Source organism: Nannobrachium achirus (assembly GCF_963921795.1).
Source record: "Nannobrachium achirus genome assembly, chromosome: 2".
Lineage (NCBI taxonomy): Eukaryota > Metazoa > Chordata > Actinopteri > Myctophiformes > Myctophidae > Nannobrachium > Nannobrachium achirus.
In genome coordinates, this window is record NC_137811.1 from 59,671,443 (window position 1) to 59,696,792 (window position 25,350).

Consider the following 25,350-nt stretch of genomic DNA (forward strand, 5'->3'; position numbering starts at 1 on the left):
ACTTGTGAGGACCTTCGCGTGGATTTCAACAGAATACTTTGACTTCCCCGTAACTCTCACTACGGCACACCAGACCTTTAACATTGCACCTTAACCTGAAGTTAATCCAAATGCTTAGATCTAGTAAGAACTGACTCTAAAATAGACCAGCAAACGCAGGCTTTTCATCCATTGTCTGCCACGTTGATGACAACTGACTGGTCCTCAATAGGTGCACAAGCATGCTGCGCACTCATGTTCTCTCTCTCTCTCGCGCCCACACGCACGCGCCCACACACACACACACACACACTAGTGGTACAGGACCGTTTGCTCCACCCCCTGGTGGACTAATCAGGTAATGTGTGTATCAAATAGGCACAGAACTAAATCATCAAATCCTGGGTTTGAATGAGGAACCCTGTGTTGCATGTCATTCTCTCAGTCTGCCATTCCCTCTCGCTTTCTCACCTCCGTCTACTTTACTGTGAAAATAAAGCACCCGTGCTTTATTTTATAAAATCTGAAAAATCTGAATTGTGCAGGACAGCAGACATCATCACTTTGTTCAGCCACCATGTCCCAGGCAATAGCAAAGAATATAGAGCTACATTATTATGTGTATGAATGGCACAGTAGACAGTACAGACAAGGTTTATTACTGCTGTTTTCTTCCCTACCACTCCAACCTTGTGCTATAGCAGCTCAGACAGCACTGCCTGTTGAGGATGTAATGTTTAACTACTTTCAACCTGACATAATACACTGCAAAATGTTTGGAAAACAGCGTAGATAGTGAAAATAGCTCACATGTGAGCTTGTAGATCGACTATCTTTGCCATTTGTCGCATGACAAACAAACTATATTGGGGCTTAAGCAACGTAGCTTTGCCAATCTAGGACTGAATCCACATCAGCGGATGACAGGAAAGTGTGATTCACCTGCTCGATTCGATTCCAGCTGGAGACCATTGCCTGTCATCCCGATCTCTGCCCTGAAATAAAGCAAAAAGCTGACCCAAATAAATGTGATTGAGTCCTCTCGTCTCTCCTAACACTCTCTTACCCTCACAAAACAGAGAAAAAGAAAAAGCCGCGAACATGTTGGACAGCCAGAAAAACTGGATGAGAGATACGAGTCAAACACAATTAACCTAATACATTATGTGCTGTGTGTGGTGTCTGTGTCTGTGCTTGTTCACGGTTGAGTGATAAGTGGTTTGTTTGGTCAATCATTTTGTATCCAACTCTAAACCCTATATGTAGTTGACTGGAATCCCCCAGGGGTCTACACTAGGCCCTCTCCAGTTTTACCTCTGTACCAGTGGTTCTCAAAGGGGGTCCAGGGAACCTCAGTGTTACCTCAGGGAACCCTCATGGGTCCTTGAGGGGTTGCAAATGGACCTTTACAGGTCTGTAACTCTGGAGGGCACGGTTGAGCGGCTCCCAGAGTTATGGGGGAGTTTGAGAACAATTGCGCTATACTAAATATCCTGGCCAAAGGTAGCCGATCTAAAAGGCATGTAGATCGTCTATTTTCACCAAGTGTTAGCCCCAGAAAGGGGACGCGAGGGTTCAAGTGGTTAAGCCACAACACAAAAATGGGAGAACCAGCTTATAATTGGTGTCACGCAAAAGGAGTACGACAAAAATATATATTTGGGTTTTTGGGGGGGGAGGGGAGGGGGGCATGTGGTTTGACATTCACACTCAGCATTCACACGGCATTCTTATTTGCTTTTCTGCATTTTTGATTGCACAAATCTCGGCTGTGATACCACACACTATAAAGGTGCTCCACTGTACTGCACTGTCGACATCAGGTCTATATAGGAGGGAGGAAAAACAGGTCAACTATATTACAGTAGTCTGGAAAGGGAGAAAATGGATATGGGCTAAACAGAGATACAAAACAAACCATCAGCCATTTTCTGTTGCTCCTCCATTGTCTTTTGTCAACAGTCTACGAGCACCATCTAGATTCCAGTACTGGACCTGCCCTCGATGCAGATCTTAACCTCCTGCGGGATGAAGGAGGGTTTGGGCAAGGCCAGTGGAGGCTCCTCCTCCGCCCTCTCAGTCTGGTCTCGCTCCGGGGCCGACCAGCGTCTCTTGCGGCCGCTCGGCGGCCTGTCCGCGTCCGTGGACTGCCGAGTGTCGGAGGGAGGGGGCCTGTCCGGTTTTGCCGCCTCGGGTCCTTGCCTCCTCTGCGCCCCTCCGTAGACCACATCCCCGGGCCCCGAGGTTAGAACCGGTCCCGACGCCGGATGTAGTCCGAGTCTGTTCGAACCCGCCTTCATCAGCAGACCATTGTTGCCGCCTGCAGCGTGTGGACTGCTACTGTTCCTGACGGCGGGTTCCGTGGTGGTACGAGGGGAGTAAGATGGTTGGTGGCCACCGGCCTTCAGGCCCACCTCCAGAGGCTGGCCGTCGGTGGTCACAGAGCAGTTCCTGATGCCCCTCAGTGTCAGCGACACGCACACGTCTCCCACGCACAGCTTGGCGCAGGACAACTCAAACAGCTGGGTGGTCCGGTCGGGGCAACACGACGACCAGCCCTGGCCAAACACAAAGAAAGGATACTCCACCAGCACCTCCACACACACCTGCACAGCAACACAAGACCACAAGCACTGCATGGTTTTATCAGCAGAGAGTCAGGGACATTAATGTACATTAAGAATGTGCCCAGAGATTATGTAACATGAACCCAGTGTTTCTCAAACTTCGAAACCAAGGACCCCAATAACTCTGAGTGGACAGAAATATCCAGAAATTTAAAAACCACATAACAAATGAAAAATAAATGTGTTTTTTCCCCTCGCATTTTCAAAACAGCTTTTCCGTTCAACCCTGCTTGGATTGAATTTTTTCGTCCCCAGGTAGACATTTCTTTATAATCCAATTGTAGGAATGCTGTGTGCTCAGCAACACGTTGCTTCCAAACCTGTTGAAGCCTGCGGTGAAACTCAATGTTCGCATGGTTGGATTACTGAAGAAATACAGGCCTCCTTTTGAGGCTTTTTGGATTTGTGATTCAATGTTTTGTTATCACTAAATATCCATCTGATATTTAAAGGTGATACACCATGAAAATTCACTTTTCCTATTTTAAAACCTTTTTTAGGGTCCCACTAGCACCTTCTATCCTCACAAAGTCCCATTTCAGACCGTTGTGTCTTTCTCTGGTTTTGGGAAGGTGGAGGTTAAAAGCATCCCACGGGTTCTCAAAACAGGCTGTCCAGATTTGCTGCCGTTTGTGACGTCATAAACGGCGCTTTTTCTTTCCAAAACATTTTTTTTTTTTTTTTTTTTTCAAAAAGATTTTCTTTTTCAAAAAAGATTTTTTTTTCAGTTCAGGCCAAAGGTGGTACTGCAGCTGAAAATGCTCTGAGAGCCATTAAAAAATGAGAGGCTCTCTATTCAGGAGTGGTAATTTAGCCTCAAACCTTTTGAAAAACGTTTTTGGGACATAAACAATATGACATAAATACTTTTTAAATGCATGGTGTATCACCTTTAACCAAAACATGGTATCATACAAAATGCAGTTATTACTGAAAACGGCTAGGCTCTCAATTGGGCTTTGTTTATTGCTTATTGTAAAACCAAAACTAAAAGCAAAAGGCTGCAGATATCATATCCTGTCTTCTATATCCTGTCGTGCCTCTTACCTGAGCTTTGAGCTCGCCCACAGCAAACTGTATGACCACGGCGTTGGGCGTCTGCCCGCTGTCGATCCTCTCCACGGTGCTGGAGTCGATCTTCAGCTCGCTGCTGATCTCGGCGCTCTGGATGAAGTCCTCCGTCTTCAGGTCCTCCACGCGCTTCAACTCGCCGTCCGCCAGCTGGATGATGGAGCCGCGCATAAAGAACGGAGGCAGGGCCACGGGGGAGGAGGTGGAGTTGGAGGAGGCGGTGGTGGAGGATGAGGAGAGAGAGGGCGAGGGCTGAACGGAGCCGGGGGCAGGGGCGGAGGCGTGGGACGAGTGCCGCGTCGGAGGGTTGGAGGGGGGCAGGGTGAGCGGGGCCTGAGCCTGCGTGACGGCCGCAGGCTGCGGGTGGAGCTCGGAGCCCATGACATCACACTTGGACAGGGCCGTGGCCAGGTAGGCGTGGGGCATGGCGGTGGAGATGTGCGGGGTGGCGGGGCTGGCCGCCAGGGCGCTGACCGCATGGCTGACCTCCACCTCTGCGGTGGGGTTGGAGGTGGCACTGCTGACCGGTATGAGCAGGGACTGTCCGCTGGGGATGACCAGGTGCTGGGGCAGCGTGGCGTGGTAGTGTCCCGTGCTGGTGATGTAGCCGATGATGGACGGCTGGGTGGAGGAGTACAGGCTGACGGGAAGCTCCTCTGGGGCGAGGCCGGTCTGGATGACGGTGTGAGGGCCGGAGGGCTTCAGCGCCTCGCCGGAGGAGAGGGAGGTGAACGGCGAGCCTCTGGAAACCGGCTTCCCCAGGCAGATGCCGCCCTTCTCGGTCTGCAGCAGGGAGAGCTTGTTTGGGCCTGGCGGGGGGTCCAGTTCAGGCCCGCTGTTGGGCTGAGCCACCAGCACCAGGGATGTGGTCTGGATCCCCGAGGGGTTCTGGGTGGTGTACTCGGCCGGCAGCAGGATGTGCCGGGCCTCGTAGCTCTGGACCTGCTGCTGACCTGAAGCCTTGCACTGTTTGACCAGCTCCATCTCCCCGTTCAGCACCGCCTTGCCGTAGCCCTCCACCTTCTTGCCCGCCAGACCGTCGGCATACTGCACCACCAGCTGGGAGGGAGCGAGCGTGAGGGTGTGGGGGAGGATGGTGGAGGGAGTGTGGGTGTGGAGCTGCAGAGGGAGGTGGGCCGTGGGGGAGCTGACGGTCAGAGGGGTGCTGCCGTCCAGGTGGATGTACTGATGGTTGGCGCTGGTGGCCTGGGTGGAGGAGGTGGACAGGGAGACGGCAGCCAGGTCCGCGGGGGACAAGCCTATCTGGAACTGCTGCTGCTGCTGCTCCACCTTGGAGGCCGAGGTGACAAAGGTGGCGGTGTAGCCGTCCAACTGTTGGCTTGCGACGGCCGAGGCGGAGCTGTTGGGGACGGAGGCGGGGATGATGTGGGAGGAGATGTAGCCGGTGTAAGGCCCCGAGCTGATGAACTGAACGTTGGGAGCCAACTGCGCGTACTGGATGGTCCCGGCCTGCTGCGGCAGGGCGGCGGGGTAGACCGCCGGGAGAGACGCCAGGGGCAGCGGGGCGGACGAATAGACAGGCGAGGGCTGGGTGACGGACGAAGAGGAGAGCGAGGACGAGGAGGAGGAAGAGTAGGGGGCCGGGACGGGACACCTGAGGATCTCGGCATCCCTGGACCTGCAGCGCTCGCTAGCGACGCTGGCCAGCCAGGCCAGGTTCTCTGTGTGGGGGCCGTCATTGGCCACCACCACAGAGGCTGCCGGAGACGCAGCAGTCACCACCAGCGGCTTCTGCTCCATGGCCAGGATCTCACGCTTCTTAGGAGGCAGGCAGCCATTACTTCGTTCCTGGTTAGACCTCATGCTGCTGGTGTGACTTATCAGTATCCTGATGGTCACCGGTGGAAGAAGTACTCAGATTAGTGTAAAAGTCACAATACCAAAATAGCTAAAGTCCCGTATTCAATCGTTTACTTGAGTAAAAGTGCAAAAGAACTGGTATCAACACGTACTTAAAATACAGTAAAAATATGTATTAATGGCCCATTTCACAATGTTTCTTCTAAATGTGTCACACTTAAAAAAAATCACATATCTATGAGCTGTGACAAATTTAGAAGAAGAAAGAAGGGGAAACACTTGTGAAATTGAAGTAAATATACAGTATGTTTTATATCAACAATCTAAATCTGCAAAATAACTAGTAGTACTGTATCTAAAGCCGTCAAATAATTCTAGTGGAGTAAAAAGTACAATATTTGTTCCTGAGATGTAGTAGAGTAGAAGTAGATAAAGTAACTCAAAGTTATGCTTAAGTACTGTACAGTACTTAAATGTACTTACTTTGCACCACTGCTGATAGTTTGTCTCTCGTTCCTCTTAATGTGTGGGTGTCTCTCTCTCACTTTCTCTCTCTCTTTCTCAGGGGGTTGGTAGAGGGGGCAGCCTCCCTGTTTGTGGCTTGGAGTACTTCTGTGAGATACTTGTCCAGTGGGCACCTAAACCCTGTGGGCCACTCAACGTTAAATTGTCTTTTTCTTTTCCAAAAAGTTAACAAATAAATGTATGCTTTGGAAAATGGTCAAACATATTGTGAAGTATACAGGATTAGCACTGTACATCAGTATCAGACCTAAATATACCTTTCAGCTTCTTGTTTATGCCCAAAATTCACAGGCTTTGTAGCAATTTGTAGCATTTGTAGAAATATTGGGCCTTAAATGTAATTAAGAAATCATTGTATATGTACATTTATTTTACAAATAAATGTAGATGTAAAAATCAAATATAAGATATCGTCTATGATGGGTGGAAACCTCATGTATCCAAAACTGTTACTTTTCAGGATTCAGATTAAAATTTTGCTTCTGGGTGGTCCCTGCCCCTGGAACTAAATATTTTGAGATGCGGGTCCGTGGCCAAATACATATCAGTTTGGGGGTCCTTCACATGAAAAAGTTTGAGAACCACTGTTCATAGTAGTCTCTCAAGAACAGACTAACTGAGCTCCATTTAAGTGAAAAGGACCTTTTCTTTGACGATGGCTATAGCCAGATTGCTGACATAGAAACATAGGTTTTTCCAAAAAAAACTTAGAAGCATTCAAAAGACACTTATAGAATCTGGTCAAAATTCAAATTTTCATGATTTTTCAAAAATAGAAGATCTACAAGCTCGCAGCGCGGCACTCGGTGCTGCGCTGTGAGCTTGTATATCTGCTATTTTTCAATAGTTAAAGCATAAAATAATGATACACAATAACCCGTTCTAAATGGGTTAACAAAAAATAAGATACTGTAGGACAGGGGTCTTCAACGTTTTCAGGCCAAGGACCCCTTAGTTGAGAGAGATGTGAAGCAGGGACCCCCACAATCTTTTCAGAGATTCCATATAGTTTCATTGTTTGACAGCACAATCATCACAGTTTTTTAGATTCATGTCAATTAGTGTTTTCAGATATTTAACAATTTTAACTGTCAATACCCTTTCACTCTGTACTTAATCTGCTATTTTTCCCCTCTACACCAAACCTCATTGCCAAAAATAGGAGATCTACTGCGAGGCGTTGTGAGCTTGTAGATCTGCTATTCTTGGCTAAAGTTCTCAGAATAAGGACACTAGGGTTCACGTGGTTAATATAAAAATTGAGAAAAAAGTTTCTATCACACAAAAATTTGGAGGACCCCCTATAGTAACTCTGAGGACCCCCTAGGGGTCCCGGACCACCTGTGGAAGACCCTTGATGTAGGAGGTTTCTGCCCGACAGCAACTATATCAAATCAAATAAAAAAAGAAAAAGGCGTCCAGTGTTGTGGTTACCTTCTGTGTTCACAGGAGGTGGATGAGCCCAGGCCTCAGGTCAGAGGAGTTGGAGGAGTCATTGTGACCCACAGAAGGAGCTCCATGGACTTCATGGGGAATCATGACTGTCTGGAGTTGGATCACTTCACCCGGGGTGTCAGCACACATCTGCAGGGCAGGGAGAGACAGGAAGCACATATCAGTGCAGGGCAAATTTTAGTTACTCGGCACGACTGCAACCAGCCAAAATTCTAACATGTCTCCCCCCTTCTCCGCTCCCTCCACTGGCTCCCGGTTTCGGCCCGTACTGAATACAAAACACTGATGCTGACCGCCAAAGCAGCCAAAGGTACGGCTCCTCCATACCTCCAAAACTTGATCAACCCCTACAAGCCCACCCGTTCACTCAAATCAGCCAACACAGGGATGCTGACAGAACCCTCACTAAAAACCCCAGGACAAAAATCCACTCGTCCTAGACAATTTGCCCTCCTGGCTCCCAAACTGTGGAATAAAATCCCTGTCACACTTAGAACTACTGTAGACTCACTCCTTGGCTTCCGCCGTGGACTGAAGACTCACCTCTTCGGACTCCACCTAAACCCTTAGCACTACTGTAACACTCCCCTTCCCTCGATGATCACATATGAAGCTAGATAGCATTTTTAGGTTTTAGTATTTTTTACTGCTTAGGTGCGTGGTCTACCTATGTTATTTTCTACAAGTTATTCCTATGCATTTGTTGTATTACTGTTGATGTACTGACATATTATCTTGCTTATTATATTGATGTATCACCTGCTTATTGTCACTTTGGATTAAAAGCGTCTGCTAAATGCCTAAATTGTAATTGTATAATTGTACTCTTATCATATAATTTCTGTCGGGAAGTAACCTCTTATCTCCATATTCTAACTTTTTGTGTTTTGTTCGTAAATGAATCACTCAAAAGCATAAAGCAGCAGATCCACAAGCTCTACAAACGCGACGCGAAGACAAGAGGATTTAAGGGGTTATGGGATTACCATTTATTCGTGTATGACTCAGCTTCCCAAATAATTGAATCACTCTTAAAATGTTTAACCACTTAAGCCCCAATTCCTGCTTTCACCTATTTTCAAAAATGGCTCACTGTGAGCTATATTGGCTATTTTTGAAAATGTTTGGGAAACTAGGTTAAAATTTGTTCTTTAATTCAATTCAGTTCAATTTAAAATCTTCACAAATAATGACACGCCCAAAATAGGGATGCCAGGTTGAAAGTGGTTAAAAGTGTTTTTTTTAGGCAACATTTGCCCCTGATATGGTAAATTGAAAAATAACTAATACTGTATTGTATATCAGTCTCAAATCCTAAGACACCCCTGGACTTGTCTCACGGCACACCATTTGGGAACGATTACTCTAAACCTGTACTTCCCAACTCCGGCCCTTAGGGCTCCTGGTACTGCTGGTTTTCCATCCTACCAGAAAGTTGATAGCAGAACCAGCTGGTTCTGTGGACCGAGTTTGGAAACCACTGTTCGCTGTTGTCTCTGTTTCCTTAATTGGCCTATTTACTGTCTCAATAACAGAAAGACATACTACAAAGAGAAATCTGTGATTCAAAACACAAGATGAAAGATGTTATATTAGTTCTCATGACATGCAGTGATGTGCTAATATGCACCAACTTCTCTCCATTCTCCAAGGAAATGCTACCTTTAACCCTGAAAGTGTTGTTCAGGGGATGGCCACTTGGTGGCATCCAGTGTTACTGGAATCTTGGATCCGTTTGTTTATGAAATGCTGGTGAACACAACAAGGTCATTCCACACATGCATGTTCCTCCCAGAAGAGTCTCTCATCTGGGACCTGGCTGACATATAGCGTGACACCAATAGACAACCATAAACAATGTACAAAGGAAGTAGGCTACGCCGCCGCCGCACGTCTGTCTCACCATTTCCATAAAGTGGCGAGAACTTGTTTATATTCAAAACAAGACTACTAGGCTGTCGTACCATCTGTGTATAAATATGTGAGAGCATATGCTTACGTGTGCGTGCGTGTGTTCTTGTATGTGCTTGTGTGTGTAATTGTATTACTACTTGTGAGGGCCAAATGTCCCTACAAGTGTAGAATTTGAGAAAATGACATTGTGGGGATCATTTCCTGGTCATCACAAGGTTACAAAAATAGAAGAAAAAATAAATTAGTATTCACAATTAGTAAAAGATTCAGGTTGGGATTAGGCCTTTAGATGTCAGGTTTAGGGGTTTAGGGAGTTATGGCTGATTTATAATTTATAGCGGGTAAACAGAAGAGTGGGCACCTGAACAGTGTGGGCACCTTAATGTGTCTTTCAAAAAAATTAAAATAATAAGAACCAGTAAGACTCCCTAATCGGGAGATAAGCATCCGTCAGGTCAGCAACCTCATGGTGGTGCTAGAAGAGAGCCATGTGAGAAATGAGGGGTGGAGGTTGTGGTTTGCCAGCTAAAGAGTGTGTGTGCAAAGTTTGGCATGGATAGGGGCAACGGTGCCGGAGATATATGTTGTCTCATTTCACATTTAAGGCCTAATAGGCTATTTCTACAATTGCTACAGTCATTAGGTGTATAAACAAGAAGTTGAAGGGTAAAGTCTAGGTTCTATAATGATGTGCCGTGCATGTTCAAATCGTGTACTGTATACTTTACATTAATTCAGACAACTTTTTACATTTTGGAAAATAATAGCCAATTTAACACCGAGATGCCCACAATGTTTCCCTTGAGAGTGAGAGTGGGGAGCTGCAGCAGAGAGCAGCAGTCTTCTTGTTGTTGTTGTCTGTGCGGTCTGTCTTGGCGGTGCGGGTGGGTGGGTGTTCACTGAGTGTGTGTGTGTGTGTGTGTGTGTGTGTGTGTGTGTGTGTGTGTGTGTGTGTGTGTGTGTGTGTGTGTGTGTGTGTGTGTGTGTGTGTGTGTGTGTGTGTGTGAGAGAGAGTTTGTCTAGCTACACTTATGGGGACTAAACGCATGTTCACACAGTCACCTGCAGGGGACCTCTGACAGTGTGGGGACAAAATAGTAGGTCCCCACAACGGTTAGGGTTAGGTTTATGGTTAGGGTTAGGGGTTAGGTTTAGGGATAGAGGTTAGGGTAAGGCCACATGACTTGCATAAAAATGAATGGAAGTCTATGTAATGTCCCCACAAGTGATGTAAATACATAGTGTGTGTGTGTGTGTGTGTGTGTGTGTGTGTGTGTGTGTGTGTGTGTGTGTGTGTGTGTGTGTGTGTGTGTGTGTGTGTGTGTGTGTGTGTGCATGTGTATGTGCTTGCACGTGTGTGTGTGTGCGTGCGTGCGTGCGCATGTGTGTAAATGTTGTTTCATAGTTATTGCGATCGGATGGTGTCAAAGAACCGAGCGGACCCCCTCAGATCTCCATAGCAACGAACTTGCCCACTGCTTCTGTAGTTGTCCTTGCTCTGTTTTTGTATTCTACTACTGGCAGCCAGCCAGGCATGGCAACACGCTCTGCGTTGCCAGCAGTGGAGGGAGGGAAGTAGCCAAGTACCTTTACTTACAGTAAGTACAACTTTAACTTTAATTGAGTAGGCCTATTTCCGTTTTCCCATACTTTATGCCGGTGTTTCTCAAACTTTCAAGTTTCAAGGTCTCCCCTTAACTCTGACAGTGTACAAATGGAACCAAATGGACCCGTCATGGTTCATTTGGTTCTATTTGCACACTGTCAGAGTTACAGACTTGTATGGGTCAACTTGGAACCCCCTGAAGGAAGTGGAACCCACAGAGTCCCTGGAATCCACTTTGAGAACCACTGCTTTATGCCTCCACTCCACTACATCTAAGAGGCAAATATTGTACTTTTACTCCACTACAATACAGTAGGGACAGGGTAGTACAGTAGTGTAGGTAGGTGTGCATACAGCACTGTATGTGTGTACGTATAGTAGTATAGGTATGTATGTATAACGGTAAACTAACAACGTGTCATGATGTGATGCCCTGAGAGCTTTTAAACTGCTATTTTTGACGAAATGTTTGACAAATCTTGAAGAAATGTGACACATTTTGAATCATTTAAATATATATTTTTAACAATAGTCATCTTTTCCCGGGGTTCCCTGGCACATATTGTCAGCTGGGGGTCGGTGGCCAAATACAATTTGGGAGCCCTTGGCATGAAAACGCTTGAGAACAAAATGCTGTATAGAATTCAGTACAACAGGACATTGCCGAGTATATAGACAGCAGTATTAAAAGAATGAGATCTGAAAGGAGCTCTTTCCTCCCTATGCACAGGGAGTGTGAGTGAGGAGGTCAGTGGAACGGGGAACAGAAAGTAGGTTAGTTTGTCAGCAGACCACATGCTGCGGCCAGCAGCCACTAGCCATGTGTGACCACTTCATGTACTGTACTATGCACACTCACACATACAGTACTGAATGCACACTCACACTGTACTGCAGTGATTCTCAAACTTTCAAATTGAACTCTGAAAGCGTACAAACGTCAGAGTTACAGACTTGTATGGGTCAATTTAGACCCCCATATAAAGGAACCAACAGAGTCCTTGGAATCCACTTTGAGAAACTTTGAGAACCACTGCTGTAGTGCAGTGATTCTCAAACTTTTTCATTTCAAGGACTCCAGACAGTTTTTGGCATGTATTAGGACAGTGGTTCTCAAACTTTTTCATGTCAAGGACCCGCAAATTGACACTTATTACTAGCCCGCGGACGCCCATTTGAAAAGATACACCAGGGACCCCCGTAAGGGAAGAATTATAAGGCTCTAGCAGTGATTCTCAACATTTTAATTTCAAGGACCCCCAGTTTGACGTGCATTTCTATCTCTGAGACCCTAATTTATATTGTAAAATCAATGTAAATTTAACTCCATTTGGTTCCATTAGTACACTCTCTGAGTTACATAACCATAAGGCCATAAGGTTCCATTTGGTTCCTAACTATCATTTAGCTGGGGACTCCCTGGAACTCCCTCAAGGACCCATTTGAGAACCAATGCATTAGCACACAGACCCACATAACTCTGAGACAAATAGAACCAAATGGACCATGTGTACACTCTCAGGGTTAGGTGAGGTCCCCGGACCCTAGCCTGGAAAACCATCCTGGTTGCGTGAAAAGACACCAGGCGCCAGAGCCAAACAGACGCTGATTGGCTCTTCCACATGTTGGTTTCTGCCAAACGCCCACCCAGCGCTTGGGGCCAGACCAGTCTGAGGAAGGCACATGATAATGTGAAGTCACGTGCCGGGGATGGTTTACCAGGCTACCTGGAACCCACTTTCACAACCACAGTAGTAGTACTCAGATGAGCTTTTCATGCATACACAGATTACACACACACACGTACAGTAGTAGTTCCCATAGTACGTTTGCCTTGATTTGCGTTTGGCCTTAGCTTTCTAGATATCCTCTCCCCCTCTCTCTCTTCCCTAACTCCCTGGGTGATTTAATGGTATTTTTTTGTCACTTTGTCCGTTTTTTAGTCATTTTGTGCAATGGTAATCTTCATTATGCAATATCCAATATATGTATTAGTTGATTAATGTTGGGTCCATTTCTCAAGGATCATTTTTTCATTAGTGTGTATTGTACAGTATGTCAGCATATAGCTAGAGTGAGGGCGCTGAGGAGTGCTGTGTGTGTGTGCGTGCATGCGTGCGTGCCTGAGTGCGTGTATGCACGTGTGTGTGAGACGGACAGTGCTAGGAACTTGTGGGAAGTAGAGCTCTTCACAGGTCCAAAATGACAGACCCTAACGGACCCGGGACAGATCTGATTGGTTCCACTTCCAACATGAAAAGAATATATATAAAAAGACAGACCTGAACCCTAATGGACATGTGAATCTCGTTCCGAGAGCCGATTGGTTCGATTACTGAACCGGCCCAGTGCGTGTCCAAGAGGAGAGAGATCAGAGATGGTATAATCTGAGGCTGATCCCCCAGCCTAATCATCACGTAAGTTACACAACACTTTGTTTCTCCCCTGATCAGTCTTTTCAGATCCAGTATCCAGTTTCTCAGTATTATATTAGACATAATGAGAAACAGGCCGCAGACCCGTGATAATAGAATGGGACCCGACCCAGACCCAACAGACCATAATAAAACTGGGTGTCTGTGTGAGACTGTGTCTGTCTGTGTGTGTGTGTGTGTGTTAGTTGGATGGAAGGGACTGCTGCATATTTTGTGTATATCTGTATTTCTATCTCTTATGTTTTTTTTTTTTTTAAAGATTTGTTTTTGGGCTTTTTGCCTTTATTGGATAGGACAGTAGATCGACAGGAAACGGGGGAGAGACAGGGAGTGACATGCGGCCAAGGTCGCCCTGATCGGGAATCGAACCGCCGATGCCGACAGGCATTGATGCCGAAATGGCAATGCCTATATGGTATGCGCCTGGTCCACTAGGCCACCAGGCGCCCCTTCTATCTCTTATGTTTACTTGTGCACCCGGACCACCTGAATTTCCCTATCTGTAATATTAACGCTGGCCTTGCCCTCAGGGAGGCTTATCACACATTCAGCACAATATCCATCTGTGCCTCTTTTTAATAAATATTCATTGCTGTCAATAGATAAGGTAAAAGCTTTTCTAACATGCTTGCATGAATTGCAGATACCTTCCACAATTTCCTTTTGTTCTATCGTCAGTCTAGTCAACTAGGCGGGAAAATGATTTCCATTTACCTTATTGTTGTACATCAACTCATCATTTTGTTATCAAGTTATCACAGATATAGAATTCACTGAATATGAAGTATTTATTTTAGTAGGTAGGAAGTAAAACAAATTGTTCTTATATCATCCTGAATGGTAAAAAGCTTCTGATGGTTTTACATTACATATCTACTTACCTATTTCATATCTATTTTATGTGTTTATTTATTTTCCTTTATGCCACATCGTTGCCTTTGTAGTTGTTTTGATGTAGATGAGACCAGTATGTAACTGTGCATGAACATGTGGGCAGGAGACTGCCTAAATAGTCCATATACCGGTAGCTATGTGCTCTCGTGCACTCACTTAGACCCAAGCTAATACAACCCATGAGTGAACCCTTAGTGATATTGTTGTGACTGTAGGTCGTAGTTTACTATGAAACCCGGCAGATCCTGTCCGTTCGTTACCCACTGGGGTAACACCTCAATGTCTATAGCTGACCTGTTGTGACATCACATTGTTGACTCCATGACCAAGACAGCCTGTTGTGGCAATCATATATGGAGATCCCTGATGTCATATTTGGCAATGCCCATATATGGACACTCCATATGGCCAAGACAGAATTATTTTGCAAATCAAGACTGCTGACTATGATCACCTGAATATCCGTACATGAAGATCACAACACTGACCTCATCAAAACCTGGATATCCAATATCCATACATGGAGACGACTTACAGGTAGATCTCCATATATGGTGCTGACCTCTACATCTGATTCCCAGATGATGCCCTGTTAGGCCAACCACACTAATAGAATCCATTGATGCCCATCAATATTAAGCCCATATCTGGGAATTCCCATACAATAGAATCCCTTTTATACCCTGCCCATCAATATTAAGCCCATATATGGGAATGCCCATATATGGACATATTGTGTCAGTCTAACCAGTGTGGTTGATATAACACAAGTCACACTTGCAAAATTAATTCTGTCCTTGTCCCTTTTATGCCCATATATGGAGAACCCTGTCCCGATGTCATCAATATATATTTTTTAAGATTTGTTTTGGGGCCTTTATGCCTTTATTGATAGGATAGTAGACTGACAGGAAATGGGGGGAGAGACGGGGAGCGACACCCTCCCCATCTGTTGTTATTACACATCAGGATGAGAATGTAATAAAAATCCTGATATGTAATAAAAACAGAAAAAGTAACTCTTGCCACTGTATGCGATCCATTCTCCTATGAATACATATTTGGCCACTGCCGCCCATATACAGTATGTCAGGCTTTCTGCTTGGGTCTGGAAGAGAACAGACTAGAACAAGGGTCTTCAACAGGGGGTCCGGGACCCCTAGGGGGTCCTCATAGTTACTAGAGGGGGTCCTTCAAATCTTTGTGTGATAGAAACGTTTTTCTCCTTTTTTATATTAAAGCTATACTGTGTAAGATGCTCAACTAGTGGTCATTAGCCCTATAGCAAACCGCGGTCGCGTCCGCGTCTTTCGGCCGTTTTTCGTACCTTCACACCCCCGCGTCTGCCTCCACCTCGCCGAGAGCTTCCGGAGAAACGGACTCCTTCACCCTGCCTGGTAGGCGAGATTACCTTTTGAGTATAGAGACACACGGGCGACTACAAATATGGCGACCCCACTTCAAGATGCGCTGTGATTGGCCGGCAGTGTATAACCCTCGCTGTGATTGGCCGGTAGTGTGATGACGTAATTTTGCCGGGAAATCCCGCCCCTGTCACGGCTAAGTATAAAACATATAAAGAGAAGGCTTCAGAAGCTGAAAATAACGGAGTGGGGGTTCTAAAACTTTAGCGATTTAACAGTTAGGACAATTTTAAGATTTGTTTTATAAAAAAAGTTACATGGTATAACTTTAACTACCTGAACCCTAGCATCCATATCTGAGAACTTTAGCCAAAAATAGCCGATCTACAAGCTGCGAGGCGTTGTGAGCTTGTAGATCGGCTATTTTTAGCCAAAAGCTTTGGTGTAGAGGGGAAAAATAGCAGACTAAGTACAGAGTGAAAGGTCAAGTTTATTAAGTATTGACGGTTCAACTGGTTAAATATCTGAAAACACGAATTGACATGAATCCAAAATACACTGATGATCGTTGCTGTCAAACCATGAAACTATATGGAATCTATGAACAGCTTGTGGGGGGTCCCTGCTTCATCTCTCTCTCAACTAAGGGGTCCTTGGCCTGAAAACGTTGAAGACCCCTGGACTAGAACGTTCGCTCATGACTAAGTGCCCGGGACAGAGATAGTTGACCCGAGTCACCCCTCAGAGACATATCTGTGGAAAAGAACACAGATGTGCTAAATCGTTTGCACAAGCAGTTCTTTGTACTGTTGCTCAACCAATCTATAAACAACCACTCCAAACTGTTTGGCATGTTTTGGGTGAACGCCTAACTGATTACACTAAAGAACAAGATGCCTCGAAAGTCACCCCGACCCGATAAATAATCCTAAGTGTCAGTGAATGTGACAAAAAAAATTTTTTTTTTGAAAAGTAAACATGCGTGAGTGTTATTTTGGGAAGAGTATAAAAGCATAGCATCTCAGAAAGTTCTTGACAATTGGGAGGAGACTTGCCTTAAGGGCTTGGAAATGTATAGTACTTTTGGGAAGGATTCTTGGGTATGGGTGAGAGGGATCCATCCATGCACTTGTTCCCACTGTTCTGTATTTACAACTCTGTTTCAATGTATCCTGATACTGAATAACTTCAGTGAAAGATGCATCTATGCTGCAACATTGAGTGTGTGACTGAGTGTCTCTGATGATGTGTCCTGTGGATATTTGGTTCCACTCCTCCACGGGACCCCATCAGGAGCGATTGAGCAACTACACCTTTTGTATTTTTTCATGTAATTTCTGCTATTTGCACAGCAACGGTGCACAACTAAGTATGTCTATAATTCAGGCATAACTCTAAACCCAAACCCTAGACCTCTTAAGCTCTACCTCAATCCTATGAGTCTTTTCCAAATTGTAAGCTTAACTAAAAAACACCTTTTTAAACCATAAAACAACCATTTTTCTTGTGAGGAGTCGGACCAGAAGAATTGCACTCGTAATTTTATTTCTCAAATGTTACTATATACTTAAAACTATACAAGACGTATGTACGCACGCACGCACGCACGCACGCACGCACGCACGCACGCACGCACGCACGCACGCACGCACGCACACACACACATCCTTTCATCTTTACCCAGTCCATGTTCCATTCACAAGGCAGTATGACATCATGCTGTTGCACAAAACAGAAGGAGATCACTACAGCAGACGCCTACATGAAGACACATCCTGGTCCATCTCTCAGTTCAGGCCCTTCATTCTATCCTTCCAGACTTCTTCTGTCTCCCTCCCTCCCTCTCTCCGTCCATCCGTCCAGCACCATGACTTTGACAAGGTCATTGCATCCAAAAAGCAAAGGAGCTGCAAGGAAAGCAGTGGTGCAGATTCATCTAAACACAAAGGATGAGAGCAGAGGAGCTAGAGAGAGAGAGCAAGACGGATGGATACAGAGAGAGAGCGAGTAATGCAGGGAGGAGGGAGAGAGAGAGATAAACATGTGAAGCAGGAAGAGATACTGTACAGAGAAAGAACGATTACAGGAGGAGAGATGCAACGAATGAACGAGAGACAGAGAGACAGAGGAAGAAGAGGAGAGAGAGAGTGGAGAGACACACACACACAGATGGGGTGAGGGGAGTGAGGGAAAGACAGAGAGAGAAAGAGAGAGAGAGAGAGAGAGAGAGAGAGAGAGAGAGAGAGAGAGAGAGAGAGAGAGAGAGAACCAGAGCAGAATGATGGCTGAGAGAAGGACAGAAAGGAGGTGAGGCCAAGATGACAAACAGTTCTGAGAAAGATAGAATGAAGGGACGAGAAGAATGATTGTAGAGAAGAAGATTAGGAACAGAGAGGGAAGGAGATTAGAGAGAGAGATGGAGAGATGGAGAGAAGATAGAGAAGGAGATGAAAGAGGTGGTGAGGATGAGGAGGGATGGGAGGAGAGCAGAGGAGAGGAGGAAAGATGAGGGCAAGAGAGAGAGAGAGAGAGAGAGAGAGAGAGAGAGAGAGAGAGAGAGAGAGAGAGAGAGAGAGAGGAATATGGGATGAAAGAGGAGAGAGAAAAACAATAGGGGGAAGAGCAGAAGAGAGAATGGGGAAAGAGAGGTAGAGAGAGCTGCCTCTCCTGACCCACATTGATGCTGCCTGCAGCACACACACACACACACACACACACACACACACACACACACACACACACACACACACACACACACACACACACACACACACACACACACGCACACACACGCACACACGCACACACACAACCTTCACTACAGCGCAACAGCTACAACTGGAACAACAACAACACTTCCCCACGACAGCGGCTGTGCTCCCCTCGCTGCAACAGCCCACACTGAACCTAATCCCCAGGCAGGCGGTGAGCGGTGACATCACCTTTATAACACCACGTTTGTTTGGCACAGAGCCACGGGGCGAGCTCCTCCGCTGTCATCGTCCATGCTGTGCCTGTACGCCAAGAGTTTCTCAAACTTTTCCCATGTCAAGGACCCGCACATATGTCTAAAAATACATTGTATGTCTCTGCAAGTTGGAGGTCAAAAGGGGTGGAGGCTGGAGTTACTCCACCCCTTTTGGAGGAGTTAGGGCGAAGCCACACATCTCGCGACGGACGCATTGACCCCCATCCACTCCCATGTTAAAGTTATACTATGTAACTTTTTTAATAAAATAAATCTTAAAATTGTCCTAATTATTAAATCGCTAAAGTTTTAGAACACCCACTCTGTTAATTTCAGCTCCCAAAGCCTTTTCTTTATATGTGTTCTACTGAGCCCTGGTGGCCGTGACCGGGGCTGTTTTTCCCGGCAAAATTACGTCATATGCATCATTCTGTACACGTGTCTCCCTACCGGCCAATCACAGCCCAGATCATACACTGCCGAGCCCTTCAGGAAGTACACTGCAGTGTTTACATTGGTCTAGGAGTCTAGCATGTAGCTCCCCAACCGCTGTTCGTAGAGGGACACGGAAGACCTCTACGGATGTGTCTCGGAGAGGCGAGGCGGACGCGGTGGTCTGAAGGCCCGGTCCGCGGCGAAAAACGGCCGAAAAAAGCAGACGCGACCACGGTTTGCTCTACCGCTACTGACCACTAGTTGAGCAACTTACACAGTATAGCTTTAAAATAATAACCCGGAAGAGGTCTTAGCTCTGTGATCGAAGAGCCCACAGGCTCTGTGGGGTCATGAGCTCTACAGGTTCATGGTTCAGCACTGCTGTACTCTCACCCGGTAGAGACACTCACTAACCAATGTTGCCTGGCGGTGCCAGCCTACCACTACCGCCAGGGGGTGGTGTTGTGCGGTCTGGTTTATTAACCAGGCTATAACCAATGGGCAGGAAGAACGTCACTTTGTTGACACTCAAGTGTGAAAAAAGGGGGTAGCGCTGTTGCAGGAAACGGCGCTAAGTTGCTGCAGTGGTCAGATATCTGGCTTCACCCTTAGCTTGTTTAGTAGACAGTTTGAGGATCCAATGGACTTAGCTGTTTTCTTTTTTTTTAATATATATTTTTTGGGGGGCTTTTCTGCCTTCATTGATAGATGTATATTGTATAGTAGGCTGACAGGAAACGGGGAGAGAGATGGGGGGGGTGACACGCAGCAAAGGTCGTCAGGATCGGGACTCGAACCCGCGATGCTGCAAGGCTGGCCAGATTACTAGCCTAGGTGCCTGGACCACTACCCTGTGGCCCAGTTGGTTTCTGCCAGACAGCGGTATAGGTTTAATAACATTTTGCTGATGACCCCCTGGAATCTCAAGGACCGCTGATGATCCTTGGACCCCACTTTGAGAAACACTGCTGTATGCCGAAACAGGGAGATATCATGGACGTCTATACCTCAACTAATGGCACACGCTCAACCCTGAGCCTATGGGTCAAGTGCACAGAACTTGTGTTAGGTGGTATTCACAACCAGCTTGAACTGAATAGAAATTGTATCAGAGTTGCATCTGCACCGTTTTTGGGGGGGTTTATTTTAGATGCTGCAGGAGAGTGTAGACTGAGAGATACAGCACTGGATTGGGACAAAAAATGTGCACTGACATTTAATGCCTTGAACGCCCCACTTCACATGCGGGGGGAAAATATATCTCACTTTCTTAAAACATTTCCGCATCATTTCATTCATTGATGAATAAGATTAAGTTATGTTCCAATGTGTTGTTGGTCTCTGGAGATGTGCAGTACAAGTTCGTATTAAAACTGAGGTTCTCTTTTTATTTCGAGGACCCCCATAACTTACAGCGTAAGGCTGCTTTTTGAAACCTTAATGAAAGCTAACGGTCCCTGGACCCCACTTTGAGAACCACACAGATTTTGACTTTTTTTTTTGTTAGGCTTATAAATAAGCCCAACGTTAATAACACTTGCCTGTAATAAAGTTAGGCTATAGTAAAGTAAAGCAGACTAGCAGGAAGGAGACATTTTCAACCACAGAAGACTAACTTGTTCCACCTGTATACTGTGTGCACGCAATCGCACACACACACACACACACACACACACACACACACACACACACACACACACACACACACACACACACACACACACACACACACACACACACACACACACACACACACACACACACACACACACAGGCAAATGCATGCCAAGGTGCAGCAGTTGACACTTGCAGGAATCACAACGACTAGCAATGACTTGATACAAATTAACCAATAGAATAGGAAAAGAATAACAAGCGTGTCCCACCATAAAAAGCATAAAAAGGATGTGCACACACAACCAAGTGCCCAGGTGCAGTGCAAAAAACAGTAGCTTACATAAAAGAAGAATAAGATCACACTGGTAAGTATATTAGTAAAGTAGTATAGTAGTAGTCACCAAAAACATCTTCTCTGCCACCGTGTGGATGGTACAACTCATAGCACTCTGTTGTTTTTTGTTGGTATTTTTGAGCGGTGGTCACACCGTCTCCATAGAGTGGCCGTGTGTGTATCCGTGTATCCGTGTATGTGGGTGGGTCTGTATGTAGCCTCAAGTGGTGTAGTACCTTTTATGACCACACATGTTAAGGGAGGGGCGCTGTTTTCAGGCCAGGCCAGGCCAGGCACACACACACACACACACAGGGGGGAAGGGGGGAGGGGTTGGTGGGTAAGAGGGTGCTGTTGAGACTAGCCTGGGGGGGGGGGCGGGGGGGAGGTGACAGAATTCATAGATCTAGAACACATCGAATTCATAGATATAGAACACAGAATATGTACAGTACAGTACAGTTAGGTACAGTAGAGTACAGTATACAGTACAGTTAGGTAAACCACCGCTCAGTTCACACGGGTGTGATTTTTTATTTGAATCCTGTCAATCCGACAGCAACGATCTGTGTTTTCACTGTGGACCTCCAGGGATTTTCAGAAAGAGTGCCTCCCACCTTACAAGGGGGGCGTATCAAGGATGTGATGAGCCAGCGTCAGATGGGAGACAAAGCAGTGGGCCAATCTCTTTCTGCTCTGTGGGCCGGTCAAACATGGACAAAAAAAGAAAAGATAAACCCCCAGCTTTCTACTGGCCCACAGATAGACCAATGGCCAACTCATCCCTGGAGAAACAAGCAACTTCACTACTTGAACTATATACGTGTCCAGTTGCCCAGGGGGGTCTATACTAGGTCAACTCTTTTTCCCCCTCATATCTTCAAGCTCACCATGAGCTTCTAGATCGGCTATTATCACTGAATGTTTGCCCTAGAACAGGGACGCTATAGGGTTCATATGGTTAAGGAAGAGCTAGGGAAATTAGATGCAACACAGGACCACAGGCCAGAATCAAATTGGTGGAAGTTGCGATCATGTGTTCAATGCGCTATCCAGTCTCTCACCTCATCTGAACTGCGTTCGATTCTATTTGATTGAGAGGACTATCTCATTAAACCCCCACTCTTCTTCCTCCTCCCATTGCCCTCTATGCTGTCTGAGTGTTGTATAAATGACCTGCAAATCTGGGGCTGTCTTCAACCACATGTCCTTACAGAAGGACTCCCTCCCTCCCTCCGTATGTGCCCTGGAGGCAGACCCACACATGCACTCAATGGGAGAGCGATAGAGAGCAAAGACACGCACACAAACCTTGCCTACATTTTTCACTGATGCCTATTAATATAACACTGAAAGCAACAATATAGGCTACACACGCCCTTCATGATGCCACAGAGAACAAAGGAGAGCTTTCACTGCATGAACATCCCGACAGACCGCATAGGACAGGAGTGTGTGCCTCTTACACACTCAGTCACTTACAGTTGTACACACTCCACAGAGGCAAGGGCCTAATCACATAGCCTTTGTTTTCAAATGTGCCTTGTGACCTGGGTGGTACAATATGTCATCCCTTTCTCTAGTACCCTTCTCATTACTGTGTTTCAGCTGGAATTCCTTAACAAGACTAATAGTTTTAAAACCCCAATAGTGGCCCCTAGAGTTTGTGTTTCTCCTTACACCCTAGCGCTGGGATACTCAAACAGCTGAACCTGTGGGCCACATTACAAAAATGTCAGGGGCCAGGGGCCAGTTGATGAAATGACAACATTAATTACACTTGATAACTTCTGTCTTTCATTCAAAGCTATTTTTTTTTCTTTATCGATTGGTTGGTGGGCCAGTCTAAACTGCACTGCAGGCCAGAAGTGGCCAGCAGGCCTGAGACAGTATAGTTTTTGAGATTCTTCAAGATTCAAGAGACTTGTTGGGAACAAAGCCCATTCGATTTTGTGATATCTAGAGGAAAGGCCATGGGGTCTTCATGCATGTGTTTACAGCACCTGTCCTGAATACCATGGAACAAGCTTCGATTCAAAGCAACCAATATTAAGCCGTATAAAATCCACAGTCCTTAGAAAGGTTTGTACAGCAAAATCCTGAGAGGTCCCTTTTAGAGTTACAACACGTTAATAACACAACGCTGAGGAAGACCTGTTAGTTCCGCTGTTCTGTCCGTGGAGGGGTAAAATATAATAATAATAGTAAGTGAAAAGGACATTTACTGTGTGCTGGCTGTTTTCTCAGTTCCATTTTAGAGTTAACCATTTAAACCCCATTTACTTGATTGAATTGGGTCCCCAGGGGTCTGTACAATGTCTTCACCAAATCTTGTCACTGGAAATAGTCATTCTACAAGCTCACAGTCACAACACGCCTTGTTGCAACCCATTGTGAGCTTATACAGTAGATCGGCTATTTTTGCCAAATGTTCCCCTATACCAAGGGTCTTCAACAGGGGATCCGGGACCCCTTAAGAGTTACTTCAGGGGGGCCTCCAAATCTTTGTGAGATAGAAACTTTTTTCTTCTTTTTTATATTAACGATTTGAACCCTAGAGTCCATATTCTGGGAACTTTAGCCAAAAATAGGCGATCTACAAGCTCACAACGCTTCACAGCGCGAGGCGTTGTGAGCTTGTAGATCGGCTATTTTTGGCAAAGAGGTTTGGTGTAGAGGGGAAAAAGAGCAGACTAAGTACAGAGTGAAAGGTCAAGTTTATTAAGCATTGACACTTCAAGTGGTAAATATCTGAAAACACAAATTGACATGAGTCCAAAATACACTGATGACTTGTGCTGTCAGGTTGTGGGGTCCCTGCTTCATCTCTCTCCCAACCAAGGGGTCCTTGGCCTGAAAACGTTGAAGACCCTGCCCTATACTTTCGCTGAATGTTTGCATGCCCACAGTAGGAATGCTATCACGTGCATTTGCCCTGCCAGTCTCGGGCACAGGCTTCCTCCTGTGATTCCCTAACACCGTCTCCCTTCTCATCTCCCCCACTGTCTGTGTCAAAAACTCACACATGAGTGGAATAAACCCTCTCTCTCCCCTTCAAAACCAAAGACAAGTATGAGGGATGACAGCGGAAGAGTACAGCAAGAGCCACTCGGAGCATTAAACCAACACTCTGCTCACACTGTAACTGCGGAGCCGAACTGAGGAGAGACCTGATTCGAGTGAGGCTCCTTTATAAATAACACCCACTCAGAAAACCCAGGAATAGGGCCTGTGTTTGTTTGTGTGCGTGACTGTGCATGTAGGTGTGTGTGTGTGTGTGTGTGTGTGTGTGTGTGTGTGTGTGTGTGTGTGTGTGTGTGTGTGTGTGTGTGTGTGTTCCACACTGTTGTCTCCAGGTAAGAGGTTTCTCCTCCCTGCCATTGGTTCCTCTACAGTAGCTCTCTCACGCTCAGGGGTGTCGCACCAAATTCTGGGCCCTGGGTACTTTAACTATTTAAAAATAGACGATATACAAGCTCACAGCACGGCACTGAGTGCCGCGCTGCGAGCTTGTAGATCTGCTATTTCTGAAAAATCTTGAACATTTTCTTTGAATATTGAATATTTCAAATCTTTCTATGTTTTTTTGAAAAACCCATGTTTCTATGTCAGTGGTGCTCAAACTTTTTCATGTGAAGGACCCCCAAAATGATATGTATTTGGCCACTGGCTCCCATCTCAAAATATTTAGTTCCAGGGACCCCCCAGAAGCAAAATTTGAGTTACAAATGTTGCTTAAAAATTTGATATATTCAAAAAATAGCAGATCTACAAGCTCGCAGCGCGGCACTCGGTGCAGCGCTGTGAGCTTGTATATCCGCTGTTTTTCAATAGCTAAAGTATAAAATATTTCCAGGCCCCTCCACCTTGGGCCCTAGTAACACAATCCCACTCCCCCCCCCCCCCCCCTTGTGACGCCCCTGCTCATGCTGGCCCTGTCCCCACTCTGACCTCTAACCACAGGCAACAAATAGGCCCCCTCCAAGCTGACAGGCAGGGAGCCCTGAGAGATGCTGCGTTATAGACCTTCTCATTTAATAACAAATTGGCACTCCATTGTGATATGATGTCATAGCGTCCAGAAATCCTGGCAGGCAGCCACCCCCCCCTCCCGCCCCCCTCTGCTCTCTCTCTGTCTCTCTTTCTCTGGTTAAGGGTGTACTAATTAACTAAATCACCAGGTGCAGTGGGTCTGGTGGAAATGGAGACCTGCAGACACTCGGGCCGTCCATGATTGGAACTTTAAGCAGCCTGCCGCCGCATACTGCCACTGTTGACTCTGAGCACTGATCATCAGCGTTGCCA

At 46.1% G+C, this 25,350-nt stretch overlaps 1 protein-coding gene across 2 annotated transcripts in view; it reads right to left on the bottom strand.

Annotated features, from left to right (window-relative positions):
* Positions 1–506: 506 nt before the first annotated feature.
* The window catches only part of LOC308305993 (ataxin-1-like), a 27,567-nt gene continuing 2,723 nt past the window's right edge, over positions 507–25,350 (bottom strand). For both annotated transcript variants that reach the window (XM_080750891.1, XM_080750892.1), the window contains exons 2-5: positions 7,458–7,607; positions 5,982–6,143; positions 3,654–5,526; positions 507–2,585 (exon numbers count right to left, since the gene is read on the bottom strand). In XM_080750891.1, the coding sequence (XP_080607017.1) occupies positions 1,956–2,585; positions 3,654–5,501 (2,478 nt within the window). In that variant the 5' untranslated portion in view covers positions 5,502–5,526; positions 5,982–6,143; positions 7,458–7,607 and the 3' untranslated portion in view covers positions 507–1,955. The remainder of the gene's footprint in view (positions 2,586–3,653; positions 5,527–5,981; positions 6,144–7,457; positions 7,608–25,350) is intronic.